General features: G+C 31.9%; 1 protein-coding gene across 2 annotated transcripts; it reads left to right on the forward strand.

Annotated features, from left to right (window-relative positions):
• Positions 1-5,442: 5,442 nt before the first annotated feature.
• On the forward strand, positions 5,443-11,495 carry LOC104605319 (putative disease resistance protein At1g61300). 2 transcript variants are annotated; one of them, XM_088888023.1, is made up of 2 exons: positions 5,443-9,533; positions 9,636-11,495. In XM_088888023.1, exons 1-2 carry the CDS (start codon positions 8,351-8,353, stop codon positions 11,171-11,173), a joined length of 2,721 nt encoding a protein of 906 aa, XP_088744149.1. In that variant the 5' UTR covers positions 5,443-8,350; the 3' UTR covers positions 11,174-11,495. The 2 variants fall into 2 exon arrangements, with proteins under 2 accessions (XP_088744149.1, XP_088744146.1); XM_088888020.1 differs by having other exon boundaries at positions 5,445-11,492.
• The last annotated feature ends 3,571 nt before the right edge of the window (positions 11,496-15,066 follow it).

The raw sequence follows: 15,066 nt of genomic DNA on the forward strand, positions 1-15,066 counted from the left end.
TTTGTTTGCACTAATTCTAATTTATGGGAGTACAAATGAAAAAAATGTAAATTCCTGTTTAATTTTGTTTTGGGTTTCATTTTAATCTGTTTCATATCTTAATTTATTTCATTTGTATTGCAATTAAACAAAATAAGCTTAAATTTGGAATAAAAATAGGCCAGAATTTACACTCAAATAATTTGCACTGCTATAATTTTGCATCGATAAAAATTTATTTTCATTGCAACCAAACACAGCCTTAATGCCAAATGGCTAAAACTATATTATGCTTAAATATTTTCTGCTGCCTCGCCAAAATGTATAAATCCTCTTTACGGAATCATTGGCATCAATAGTGGCTGTACTAGCTAAAATATGTACCATATGCAAAAGCATCAATGAAATGAATGTTTCCCATGCACTTTATTTGTATGTTTAACTTACCCAAACCCAATCCCTAAAATTAAGCCTTGACTTTGCACAACAGTCAGGCATTACACACAAGCCCAGTGCCTTACAAACTCTCCGAGTTCAATAACAGAAGGGCTCCAATGCCAAAAACCACTAATTCCGAGGGAGAGGCTCTGGCTCAATGATAAATTTGGTAAAATTAGTAATTTCGATGGGTTCATCAAGAAAAGCCACTTTAATTTTGAAGCGGAGGACAAACCACCAGGTTGCTATTGATCTAGCAAAGGGTGTGAGACCATATTTTAGGCCAGGCAAGACGTTTACTGTTTTAAGGCCGTGTTTGTGAGTGCTTAAAATGAATGTTTATTTGCCCCATTAAACACTTTTTGGTGTTTGGAAAATAAGCTCGAAATAAGTGCTTATTTTAAAAATAAGGGATTATTTTTTAAGCAAAATTTTCTAGCTTTTTATAAGTGCTTATACAATAAGCACTTATTCAATTTTTTCTTCCAAAATTATCCTTAATTGAATTTTATAAATTGCTTTCACAAAAGAGCTTTTGCAAAAGTGCTTTTATAAAAGTAATTTCATAAAAATGCTTTTATTAAAGTGCTTTCATAAATGTACTTTTATAAATTGCATTTGTAAAAGTACTTTTGTAAAATTATTTTTATAAAAGTGCATTCGCATAAGTGTTTTCATAAAAGTGCTTTTATTAAAGTGCTCTCATAAAAGCACTTTCAAAAAAGTGCTTTTGTAAAATTTGAAAGAAAATGAAGGATAAAATAGTCACACATGATTATGTATTGGAGAAAAAGACTACCAAACACCCAATATGAAATAAGTGCTAATTCGAATAAACACTTGCTTTTAAACACTTATTCAATAAGCACTTATTTTTAACATAAGCACTCCCAAATATGGCCTAAATATTGTTGCACCTTTATAAAAAACTAGGTCACCTAGCGATGGGGATGCGAACTTTTTACCCAATTTGAAAATTTTATACTATTGCACCCACAAGAACACTACCAACACCTACCCACTAGAACACTCAACCTAACCTTAACCCAATCTGGTTGGTTGAGTTCGGGTTCAGATTGGACCTTGATCTACCAATTTTCAAATGCATGCACTGATACATGAATTCTGTAGTTTTAAACTCTTAGTCATCAACCTCTCTCCTCTCCCTCTTATGTAAGCATACTTGTCTATATCTATATATCTATCTATCTACTTATATATATATATATATATTTCAAAATTGGATGGTCCATGTCAACATGTTTTTTCTTTGAGTGAAGCTATTTATCTATTTTCTCCATTTTTATATTTTTTCTTTTTTTTTTGTTTTAAAAATATAAAACAGTAATGATTGCTTATCTTTATTAGATTAATAAAGTTGCACGCTCTTAGAGAGACCTTTGGATTTTCCATTTTGTCTTATTTTAATGCATGCTATTATTATATTTAAGAGAGAGAGAGAGAGAATAGTAATAATATAAATCAAGGTTTCTAAAACTGAATCGGACAACGAACCGATCTGAAGTCTAGTTCCCGGGTCGAATGGTTCGACCGTTCAAACCGAATGGATGGTCCATTTTGACAAAAAATAAAAAAATTAGAAAATGGCCAAAACCGATGAACGGTTCAAACGTTTGACCACCCAAATCAGCGGTTTGCTGACCAAATCAACAGTTTTTGGCGAAATAATGGTTCTGGGGTAAAAGGGAACCAGTCACCTGACCAGTTCCTAGTTTTTCCAGTCTAGTCTGGTTTTGAAAACCATGATTAATTAAAATAATATAAATAGGTTGAGGTTAAACAATAAAAAGTTATTAATTTAAAAATCCACTAAACTTTCACTAAAAATAAATATTATCAAAACCTAGTAAATATTAAAAATGTGTTTCAATTCCACTTAAAACTCCAACTTAATAAATGCTAATAAAAATAATAAATATAAATATAAAAATATTAATTGATAGTTTTAATAATATTATTAGATAACTTATGAGTTGAGACCTTAATAAATGCTAATAAAAATATTAATTGAAAGTTTTAACATCCAAAAAATTAATTAAAAATCCAAAAAATTTTAAAAAACCTAAACATAATTAAAATACTAAAAATAATTAAAAATATTGAAAATTAACAATATTTTATATTAATAAGGGTAATTACTAAAAATAATTAAAAAGTATAATTAACGGTATTTTATTATTAAAATATAACAAAAAATATTAAAAAAATACCCAATCCAGAAATTAGTTGTATTTTTATTAACTATGGTATTTATTTGGTTACTTAATTTATTTTTACTAAGAGCAATTGCAAATTAATTTTGTAGTGACTAATAGGAAAAAATAAATAATGAAAATACTGAAAATTATTGAAAAATACTCATATGCAAAAATTACTGAATAATAATGTAAAAACACTAAAAATTAATTAAAAACCCAAAAATTCTGAAAAACCTAAAGCTTAATTAAAATACTAAAAAAAATTAAATAATTAAATTAATTGTATTTTTTTGCAAAATAAAGAAAAAAATAGTATATTTTAATTATTAATAGTAATATAATTAACAATAATTATTTTTAAACTATAATTAATAGTAATTAAAATTTATGTTATAAATAGTATAAAATTACATTTTATTACCAAAAACTTATATTTAATGACCGGAAAATTACATTTAATTTGTTTTAGCCAAGAAATTAGCAATATTTCTAATAATATGATATTTTTTAGAAATGACTATATTTTAAATAAATATAGTAATTTAATAATTACAATATGTTAATAGCTTACGATATTTCAATAATTAATATAAAAAGTAACAAATCATTTATAAATTAACCTAACCCGATTAGATCTACAAATTTGTAGGGTCAAGCAACTATTTTCTTTTGTGTTAGGTTTAGCTGAGATATACATAATGCCTACACATTATCAGGGATAATCATATTCAAAGTCTAATTGGGTATCAAACTTTTGGAGTCCAATGATGGCTTTAGCAAATAGGGCCCAAGCTAAACAACCCATAATAGGCTCAACTTGGAAGTTATATGCATTTATGGTAAATATTATTATATAATACTTAAATAAATTTTTTTTATTAATATATATACATAAATGTTATATATATATAACCCGGCCCGACCATTGGGCCTAGATCTTGAGCCCTAGCCTAGCCCTTATATAAAACTTGAAGCTCGAGTCCGAGTTCGAAGCCTGATATGTACACAAAATGTCTTATTTTCAGCGTACTTTTATAAACTAACATTATATTAATTTAGTAATAATTTAATAAACTAATTTATATTTCCTAATAGTAAATTGATATTTATTAATAATTTAAGAAACATATATATGTATTATATATTATATTTATTATATATAACATAAGTATTTTTTTTATATATGTAATAGTATTAGGCCGAGCTTATTTGAGAAGGCCCAAGCTTGAGCCCACGAGCCTGGAATTTTGTTCAAGCCTAAAAAGTAATGGGTCAAGCCAGGCACGCCGTCAAGCTTCTTGGCCCATGAATAGGTCTAATTTATATATAAATAATTGTATACATAAAAAATCATATAAAATAAAATTTAAAGATCTTTTTTAATTTTTTTTAAAATGGACCTCTCATGGCTTGGTCCGGTCTGCGGCCTAGCCTGGCCTATAGCTCAACCCACCACGACCTGATTTACACATTTACTTGAACCTGCCCAATACTGGGGAGGGGGCAGGGAAATTTGAGGATTCCCCATCCTTAATGAGGAGTGGGGTGCCTTGTCCCTAAACTCGTCCGACATTGAGGAGTTGTTGCCTTGCCTTGAACCCGCCTAACACTCGGGATGAGGCAAGGTTGGGGTAGAGTATCTTCACTATGGGCCAGGGACAAGGATGGAGTGCCCTACCCTGAATCCACTCCATTGTCATTCCTATATAATTGTTAATTGTTAGTGAAATTAATAAAAAATGTTAGTTATTTTAATTATTTTTATTTATTTAAAGTTAATCAAAATTTTATTTAAAAATAATAACAATTTTTAAAATACTATAAATTATTAACAGAACTAAATTTATAAAAAAATATTTATTCATATTAAATTAACAACAATTATTTTCTGTAAATCAACATTAAATGAAAATACATTTATTAAAATTTTAGATATTAACAATAACTTTGAATACTTTTAATTAATTAACAGCAAATTTTGATTATTAATATAATTTTAATTAATAATAAATAAAATTATTAAATCATTCAGATATTCCCATGCATCACATCGCATGAATCTCCGCTAGTAACCCTTACCTAATCCAACATTTGTTTTAAAGATTAGGTTGTGTTAGATTTGGATTGATCTACAACCCTTCTCATAAGAATAACCTTCAGCCCTGTTTAAAATTTTCTAAATTTGTATATGGTATTAAAGAAACCTTATAAAAGACTTTCCATCAACTCTCTATTTTTCCATTATTTTTCTTTGAATCAAAGACAAACCAAAACGCATCCATGGATTGCAATTCAAAGAATGTCCCCACTCATGACCTGTCACCACGTTCTCAAATCTCAATCAGAGTTTTTCTTTTTTTTTTTTTTAAGGACCTCTTGGCTTCTTGCGTTGGCAAGGTGTTTATAGTCACCCCGCGCGCGGGGCCAGATTCCTTTACATGTGAGCTGGGAGTGTTTTTCTTTTCTTTTTCCTTATATTTTATTTTACAAAATCAAAATGGGTATAGGGGTATAAACGGATCGAATTTGAAACGAATCAAGATATATCTGAATTCGAATACGATTGCATAAATAAATATTTGAATTTGATTCGATTTGATATCGGTCAAATATTTAAAATCAGTAATTAAATTTGAATTAGAGCAAATAATCGAATATTCAACCGATTCGAATTCAACTGTTTAAGTTTAGCATAAAACATAAAAATCTAATTCTAATAAAAATAAAATAATTGGGCATAAATGAAAGATGAACACTTGAAGCAAAATCTCGTTGTTCCAAACCCAAAAAACAAGCTACCTATTTCTGTTTGTGAATTAAAATACAAAAATATTACTTTGAATCAAAATATGTTGGCTACAATTTTGAAAAAACTGAACCTAAATTCGGCAACCATTCCTATAGTAAAGATTAAGAAAAATAAGAAATGAAAAAAGCTATGAACACTAGAAAATTTATAGAAGATAAAGCAAAAAAGAACAAATCGAAATCTGGCCTTAGTTGATCGATTGATCTATCATTGCTGCTAATGCTCATTGTCGTCGTCGACAACAATCGCATCTTAGACAAAACGACCTCAATGTGAACATCGATCTTTGTTGAAAAGATGTTAATAATATTTGTGAAGAATGTTGCAGCAGTAGAGGTTTCTCCAACTTGTTCGTTCACCATTTTGCTTGTGCAAAGTTATTAGCACTAAACTTTGTGAAGGAATGTTTCTACGACAAGATATCTCAACTTCAGTTGCCATTTTGGCTCTTCAAAGAATAAGAAAAAAAACAACCTTTTGAAAAGAAAGGACTATTTAGAAAGTTGCAAAAATTCAAAAGAAAGCAGTAGAAATTAGAGTTCAAGAGGTGAGAACTTGGGTTCAAAGAAAGAGATTTTTGAACATAATCTCTTCCCTTACTCCCTTAATTCTATTTCATTATGTTAAACTTTAGTAATTTACAAAGAAGCCCCTAGTTGGGCAGAAAATTAAAATGACATAATATAAGAAAGAATAAAGCCTAGATTAAGGCCCATTACAACAAAGAACATAGAAGATAAAAAAGGATAAACATCCTATGGGCCATTCGGCCCATCTTCTCTACACTCCCCCTCAAACTGAGCATAGATGTCAACCATGCCAAACTTGCCAGTATCATGCTAAAGTTTAGTCTTTGGAATGCCCTTGGTGAGGAAATCAACTAACTGTCCTTCAGAGGTGATGGCGGCTTGATTATCACAGTATAACATCATTGGCTTATCATGCTCAATACTTAGTTCCTCCATCAAGGATCTAAGCCACAATAGTTCAGAAACTCCATGAGCCATGATTCTGTATTCTGCTTCGACTGAAGATCGAGCAACAACTGATTGTTTCTTGCTTCTCCAAGAGACAATATTACCTACCACCAAGCTACAATACCCAGAGGATCTGTCATCAATGTTTCCGGCCCAGTCAGCATCCGTGTAGGCTTCAAGGTTCATATGGCCATGCTTAGGAAATGGAATTCCCTTTCCAGGGGAGTCCTTCAAACAACACAACATCCGCTCTGCTGCCATGTGAGTATCCCTGGGAGCATGCATGAACTTACTGATGCAACTGACAGCATATGCAATGTCTGACCGAGTCATGCATAGATAAAGAAGTTTTCCAAGTAGTCTTTGAAAGACTCCCTTATCTTCTAACAATATTCCATATAACGCAGAGAGTTTATGGCTCATATCGATAGGAGTAGCAACTGGTCTAGCACCCGTCTTCCCGGTTTCAAAGAGAAAAACAAGAATATACTTTTTCTGAGAGATAAGGATCTCATCCTTGGATCTAGCAATTTATACGCCAAGAAAGTATCTTAATTCTCCCAGATCTTTGATCTCAAACTCTGTATGAATAAAACATTTGAGATCATTAATCCCTGAGACATCATTACCAGTCACAATAATATCATCAATATACACGATCAGGTAAATGACCAATGATCATCTCCTCTTTACAAAGAGGATATGATCAGACTGTGTCTGTACATATCCAAAGCTAACTAAGGCAGCCCTAAACCTTTCAAACCATGATCTAGGGGACTGTTTGAGTTCATAAAGAGATTTCTTCAACTTGCAGACCTTTCCTTTCATATCTGTTTCATACACCCCTAGAGGAAGAGACATATAAACCTCCTCATGTAACTCTCCATTCAGAAATGCATTCTTTACATCCAGTTGATAAAGTGGCCAGTCTGAGTGTGCAGCCGAAGATACCAGAACCCTCACAGAAGTCATATTGGCAACAGGGGAAAAGGTCTCTAGATAATCAATCCCATATGTCTGTGTATAGCCTTTTGCAACCAGCCTAGCCTTGTACCTTTTAATGGTGTGATCAACATGATATTTGATAGTAAAACCCACTTACAACCTTTTAAATCCTTCCCTTCAGGCAAATCAACCACTTCCCATGTGGCATTCTTGTGCAGCGCATCAATTTCTATTCTCATAGCATCCCCTCTATTCTGGAATAGTAAGAGCTTCTGACACAGACCTAGGAATTGGGTTAGAAGCAACAAAAGAAATGTAGGAAAAATATGAAGGAGAGAGCAAACTATAAGAAAAGTGTTTGGAAATGCAATGTTCAGTACACTTTCTTTTTCCTTTCCTAATAGCAATGGGGATATCAATGTCTGGGAAGGATGGCTCCAAAGGGTCTGTAACAGTACCTGTTGTCTCATCTGTAACTGGAAGTGCATGATGCTCATGTGTTGGAGGCGAAACAATTTGCTCATTTCTGGTTTTTTGTCGTTGGTACAACTTGGGATTAAAAAGAGGGCGAGGAGGTAAAGGAGGAGGAATAGGAACACTGGAATAAGAGTGAAGTGACTGATCCTCCCTTGACTCATTTGAAGGAGGAAGAGACTTAGCTAAAGATTCAACTAGGACAGGAAGAGAAATAACAAACACCGATGACAAATCCTCCCCCTTTGGACAATGTCTCTCCAAAGAAGAATCATAAAAGGGAGAAAGTTCATCAAATGTGACATCCATTGAGACATACCAAGTGCTAGTCTTTGGATCAAAACAATAGTAACCCTTCTGTATAGGGGAATAACCAAGGAAGATACACTTGTGGGCTTTTGGTTCAAATTTATGTCTCTGGACACTTGGGACACTTGTAGAGGAATAACCAAATTTACAACTGCTCCTTCCTTTCCTCTTTGTAGTTGTTAGAATCTCCAAAGTGCACCATGGCTGACCCGATGTCGTTGTGCAATCTTGTCTTCCAATGCTGGACTTGCATTGGAGGGCCTAACCGTTCAACCTATGTCTGCAACTTGGAAGATAATCAAAAATCTCTGAGTGACCGGTTGGAGGAATTGCAGGATTTACGAAATGAGGTGAAGAGAAGAGCGGAGGAAGCAGAGACGAGGGGAATGACACGTACAGATCAAGTGGATCGCTGGCTGCATCGTGTAGAACAAAAAGAAGGGGAAGCCCAGAATATGTTACATCAGTGTTCTCAGCGGATTGCTAACGATTGTCACTGTCTTGGAGATTACTGTCCCAAGAACTGCTGTGGAAGCTATAAGCTCGGTAAGAAAGTAGCTTTATTGCTATCAAATGTGCTGGAATTGATCAACCAAGGTAAGAGTTTCAATTTGAGTGACTTGGCTTACAAGCGGAGTGCACTTCATGGAGAAGAATTTCCTCTGCCAGCAATTAAGGGCATGGACTTGATGTTTGGGAAGGCGTGTAGTTGCATCAGAGAAAATCAAGCTGCTCGAATTATTGGGTTATACGGTACAGGGGGAATCGGTAAGACAACCCTTCTAAAAAAAATCAACAACGAGTTTCTCGTCAAAACAGCAAACAACAGTGATTTTGATCCTGTTATCTGGGCTGTTGTGTCCAAGGAATTAAACACGGCAGAGATTCGGAAGCAAATTGGCGATCAATTGGGGATTACACGAAAAGAAGATGCAAACCAGGTTGCAGAGGCTACCGTCATTTTCAGGTTGTTGAACCGTCAAAAAAAGTTTTTGCTCCTCTTGGATGACGTATGGGAACGAGTTGATCTAGAGGAAATTGGAATTCCTCACCCCAGTACCGTCACTGAATCAAACAACAAGTCAAAGGTGATATTCACAACTAGATCTGAAAAGGTGTGTGGAGAGATGGAGGCTAAAAATATTTTCAAAGTTGAATGCTTGCGGGATGATGAAGCATGCAACCTATTTGAAGAGAAGGTAGGAGAGGATACCCTGAATTGTGATCCAGACATACGTCAGCTAGCCAGGGATGTTGTGAAGGAGTGTGGTGGGTTGCCCTTGGCTCTCATCACCATCGGCCGCGCCATGGCAAGCAAGAGGACTCGTCATGAGTGGGAACACGCTATCACAGTGTTGCAGAAATCTCCAGCAAAGTTTTCAGGTATGGAAGAGAAAGTGTTTTCTATCTTGAAGTATAGCTATGATGCCTTGGCAGATGATAAAGTTAAATCTTGTTTCTTATATTGTTCCCTCTTTCCCGAAGATTTTCCTATTAAAATCGAAGGTCTCATAGAATATTGGATTGGGGAAGGATTCATAAAAGGAAATGAGGAAATGAGGGAAGCAATGAATGAAGGGTATGATATCATTGAAACTCTAAAACGAGCCTGCTTGTTGGAGCCCGGTGGGAATGATTATTTTTTAAGCAAAAACTATGTAAAGATGCATGATGTGATCCGGGATATGGCATTATGGATTGTCAATGACTATGGAAGGAATGATAAAAAGAAGCATTTGGTGGTAAGGTATGAAGAGTTGATGGATAAGCTTTTCTTCAAATGGCAGGGCGCCAACAGGATATTTATGCTACGTCCACGTCCTCCTTATAATAATAGTGAGAGTGATGCAGAGCAGCAGCAAATTAAAGATGAGGTGGTCGTCCCTCCTGATGAAGAGTATCCCAACCTTATTCCAATTGCAACCTTCTTAGTAGCCTATGATTCAAGGAAGGAATTCCCTACTAGCTTGTTCCGATCTACCAAGTCTCTTAGAGTTTTGGATTTATCTTATTGTTTATTTGGAAAAGTAAAGTTCCCAACTGAGATTGTTGAATTGGCTGAATTGGAATACCTCAATCTCTCATTTACGGATATCAAGGAATTGCCATACGAGTTGGGAAAGTTGAGGAAATTGAGGTACTTGAATTTGTATTATACAAGAGATCTTCATGTGGTTTCAGTTGAGGGGATCCTAAAGCTGTTGGATCTACAGTATTTGGACCTATTTGAATCTAATTTTATGGATTGGGAAATGGAAGGTAGATCAAGATTGATGGAAGTATTTGAAGCCTTAAAACACTTAACTGATTTCCGAGTCACAATTAGCAGTGACACATCTTTCCAAAGTTGGTCAAATTCCTACAAGTTACAGAAGTACACAACAGCTCTCTGTCTTGGGAATTACAAGGCCAACTCTTTCCGCATAACTACTACTCTTGACAATATGTTTCTAAAAACACTCGCGTTTTTCAAATGCGAAAAGTTGAGAGAAATTAGTTGGAGAATGGAGACAAAGAAGGGGTCAGAGAAGGAGTCAGCCTTGAGGCCAGAGATATTACTACTCGAGATCGTTCATCTTCCCAAGTTAGAGATAATAGAGTTGCCGCACATGTGCTTACAGAACATCCAATATATTCAAATTAATAATTGTATGGTGTTGGAGGACCTAACCTGGCTTCGTCATACTCACAAGCTTGAAAGGCTTTGGCTACTGAAGCTGCCAAGACTAAAAAAGATAATAAATGCAGAAGAAATATTGATACCATTCTCAAATCTTGAATTTTTATATCTTTGGGATCTACCGGCATTAGAAGACATCTACCCCGGTGCCTTGCCTCTTCCGTGCCTAATGGAAATTCACATGGTAGAATGTCCAAAGCTGAAGAAGCTCCCATTTGGCTCCAACAGTGCCAACAACAGTAATTTGCGTAAGATTGAAGGAAGGAAGGAATGGTGGGAGGCGCTAGAATGGGATGATGAAAGCAGCAAGTCCATTTTCCAACAATATTTCACCGAAAAGTAGCAGCAAGGTAATAAAGTAATTAACCCTCATGATCGATTTTATTGTTTGTAATGTAGTTTTGGACGACGATAATCGTGACTTTTAATTTTTGTTATCCCTATTTGTATATGAGCTTTCCTAAAGCAAAATAATAATTATTTTCTGTCTTCTATAATATAAATAGAGTATTGATCCCTCCAGTTTGTCCCTGATGCTGTTTCAAGTTATATGAACAATCCAATTTGTCCGCTAACAAATTGAGTATTGCAGTGTAGCAAAGACAAGAGACAAAAGAATGTTTCTCCATCTCCCTAAGGTTTTTTTTTTTTCTCAAATTCTTAATTGCTTAATACTACCTTTTGTTTGAAATAATATCATGCTGTTATGCAAATTTAATTTGAATTAACTTTGTGGGTTTAAGAGAAGAAATAAATTTTAGGAGAGAAAATTGTGGATCTTTTTTGTCTTACTGTTTAATTTTTTTGTAATTTTGTATATCAACAAAATTATGAGCTAGCCATATATATCAACATAAAGAAAGAATGCAGGAGATATGAACCAACCATATTTGATTTCTCGTTGACCCTCGAAAGATCATTTATCGTAAGTTGCTGAAAGGGAGGTTGATGATGGGTCGGATTGGGTCGGTTTATTAGTGTTTTCCGATTTGGTTGGATTGCCTATAGATCAAATCGACCTCTATTAAGTAAAACCGATATGGTCGGTTTATGTTTCAACCAAGGTATAAAATTTCATCACGTATTAACCCATATTCGTCGATACATATCGGTTTTTCGACTTACCGATACGAGAGACAGTCCTAACTCAAAGTTACTGTCTCTTTTTGCCGTGCCGAAATAGTATCAACTTCGTATTGGGCTGGTATCGGCCCATTTCAGTATGTTTCGGCTGATACGCGATGAATTCACTATTACAAACAAAACAACCTTCGAAAGAGGGCTTCTAAACCCATTTCAGAAGCCCTCTTTCTTCCCTAAACCCTCTAGAAACTTTCTTTACATTCCTAGAGACTCAAATCTAGGAAAAACCCATCAAAACACCTACAAAATTGAAATATTCACCAAGTTTTTTTCAAAATTTGAGAAAATAGGATGTTTTTTCAAAATTTTTACATTTTCAGCCATTGTTTTTGTTTTTGTTTTTTTTTTTTAGTTTGGATACTTGAAAACATCTTTGTGTATGTTGACCAGCTACTCGTGTGCAAAAAATCCCACTGACTTTGCTGCTATATGAAACTTTTTGTGAATATTTGAAGAAATTCTACAATAACAAAAAATCTGAAAAAAAAATGAAATTTTTAGGTTTCTCTTTGGATCTGCCTATAGAAATTGATTACATTGTATACCTATGGATGATCTACCATGTCCATAGATCAATTGATTTTTTTCTAAATAATTGTTTTTTTTATTTTTTTTCAAAATAAATAAAATATATATAATTTCTTTAATTTTATGTGATAGATCTACAACATACTAACCTTATAGGTTGAGTATGTTGAGATCTCTGGATGATCTTGATCTACATATCCATAGATCAATTGATTTTTTTTTCTAAATAATTGATTTTCTTATTTTCGGAATAATATATATATATATATATATATTCTTTAATTTTATATGATCAAACCCTATAGGCTGAGTATGTTATAGATCTATGGATGATCTACCATGTCCATAAATCAATTGAATTTTTTTATAAACAATTGATTTTTTATATATATATTTTTTATTTTTGGAATAAAAAATATTTATAATTTCTTTAAATTTATGTAATTTAACCCTATAGGCTGAGTATGTTGTAGATCTATGGATGATTTACCATGTCCATAGATCAAATTCATTCAATTTTTCTGTTACATATTTACTTTTCTTAATTTTCATTTAAATTTTAGAATAAAACATGAAAAATAATTATTTGAACAAAAATAAATAATTATTTAGTTTTTAGAAAATTAGAATGAAAAATGCAAAATAATTACTTGATTTATTATTCCCAAAAATCCATTCGATTTTTCTGTTACATATTTACTTTTCCTAATTTTAATTTAATTTTTAGAATAAAATAAGCAAAATAATTATTTGAATAAAAATAAATAACTATTCAGTTTTTAGAAAATTAGAATGAAACATGCAAAATAATTACTTGATATATTATGTCCATAAATTCATTCAATTTCTCTGTTACATATTGACTTTTCTTAATTTTAATTTAAATTTTAGATTAAAAAATGAAAAATAATTATTTAAATAAAAATAAATAATCATTTAGTTTCTAGAAAATTAGAATGAAACATGCAAAATAATTATTTGATTTAGTATGCCCATAAATCCATTCGATTTTTCTGTTACATATTTATTTTTCTTAATTTTAATTTAATTTTTAGAATAAAACAAGCAAGACAATTATTTGAATAAAAATAAATAATTTTTCAGTTTTTAGAAAATTAGAATAAGACATGCAAAATAGTTACTTGGTATACTATGTTCGTAAATCCATTCAATTTTTCTGTTACATATTTATTTTTCTTAATTTTAATTTAATTTTTAGAATAAAACAAGCAAGACAATTATTTGAATAAAAATAAATATTTTTTCAGTTTTTAGAAAATTAGAATAAGACATGCAAAATAGTTACTTGGTATACTATGTTCGTAAATCCATTCAATTTTTCTGTTACATATTTACTTTTCTTAATTTTAATTTAATTTTTAGAATAAAACAAGCAAGACAATTATTTGAATAAAAATAAATAATTTTTCAGTTTTTAGAAAATTAGAATAAGACACGCAAAATAGTTACTTGGTATACTATGTTCGTAAATCCATTCAATTTTTCTGTTACATATTTACTTTTCTTAATTTTAATTTAATTTTTGGAATAAATTAATGAAACATCCAAAATAACTATTTGAATAAAAATAAATAATTATGTAGTTTTTAGAAAAATTGAATGAAACATGCAAAATAATTACTTGATCTTGTTATGTCCATAAATCCATTCAATTTTGCTATTACATATTTACTTATCTTATTTTAATTTAATTTTTAGAATAAAACAAGCAAATACATTGGAACTGAATTGAATACTTTATTAAATAGTATGTTTTAATTCCTATATGTTGATTATAATATATTTTTTTCATAAAACCCACAAACATATTATTTCTATATATAAATATCCCATTTATGTCATATATTTAGTGATACTGATGTTTATTTATGATTTATTGAAGTATTTATAGCATTTACATGTGTTTCCATGCGTATCTTAATTTTTCATCCGTATCCATGTGTATCCAAAATGTATCCCGATACGTCTCTTATATTTGCCTTTCCAATACGCATAGCGTTTCCGATACTTGGAACCTTGGTTTCAACCAACTCCAAGCTTGTACAATGCACATAAAGTCAGTGCTAATATTATATGTAATCTTTCAGAATATATTTTCTGGAAATATATATTTAAAATCAAAACATATATACAATTATATTGGAATATACTTTCTAATTTTTGAAAATATATATCTGATATATTTCAGAATATATATTTTTTCAGATATATATTTATTATTTAAAACTATCTATATTTAACAGATATTTTTTCAAATAACTCGGTTCGTTTCAATTCAGTTTTCACACATAAAAACCAAAATCAAGCCAAATTATCGGTTTAATTATCTTTGCAACCCAAAACCGACCCGTAGTGAAAAAAACCAACTCAGGTTGGGTCGGGCTGGGTTGATCAGTTTGGTCGGTTTGGATTTATATGTGAACAGCCCTAGTTAAAGGTTCCACAATTTTCAAATCCAGTATTGCTTACTAACGAGTAATGATATCAATTTAGGTGAGTCTTCAAGATCTTGTCTACTCCTAGTCAATTAAGGAACTGGCAACA

This window comes from Nelumbo nucifera, chromosome 1 (genome assembly GCF_055504915.1).
Source record: "Nelumbo nucifera cultivar China Antique chromosome 1, China Antique-T2T, whole genome shotgun sequence".
NCBI classification, from domain to species: domain Eukaryota; kingdom Viridiplantae; phylum Streptophyta; class Magnoliopsida; order Proteales; family Nelumbonaceae; genus Nelumbo; species Nelumbo nucifera.

Coding starts and splice junctions, on each gene's coding strand:
- LOC104605319 (XM_088888020.1), top strand. CDS start 8,351: ATGGCTGACCCGATGTCGTTGTGCAATCTTGTCTTCCAATGCTGGACT.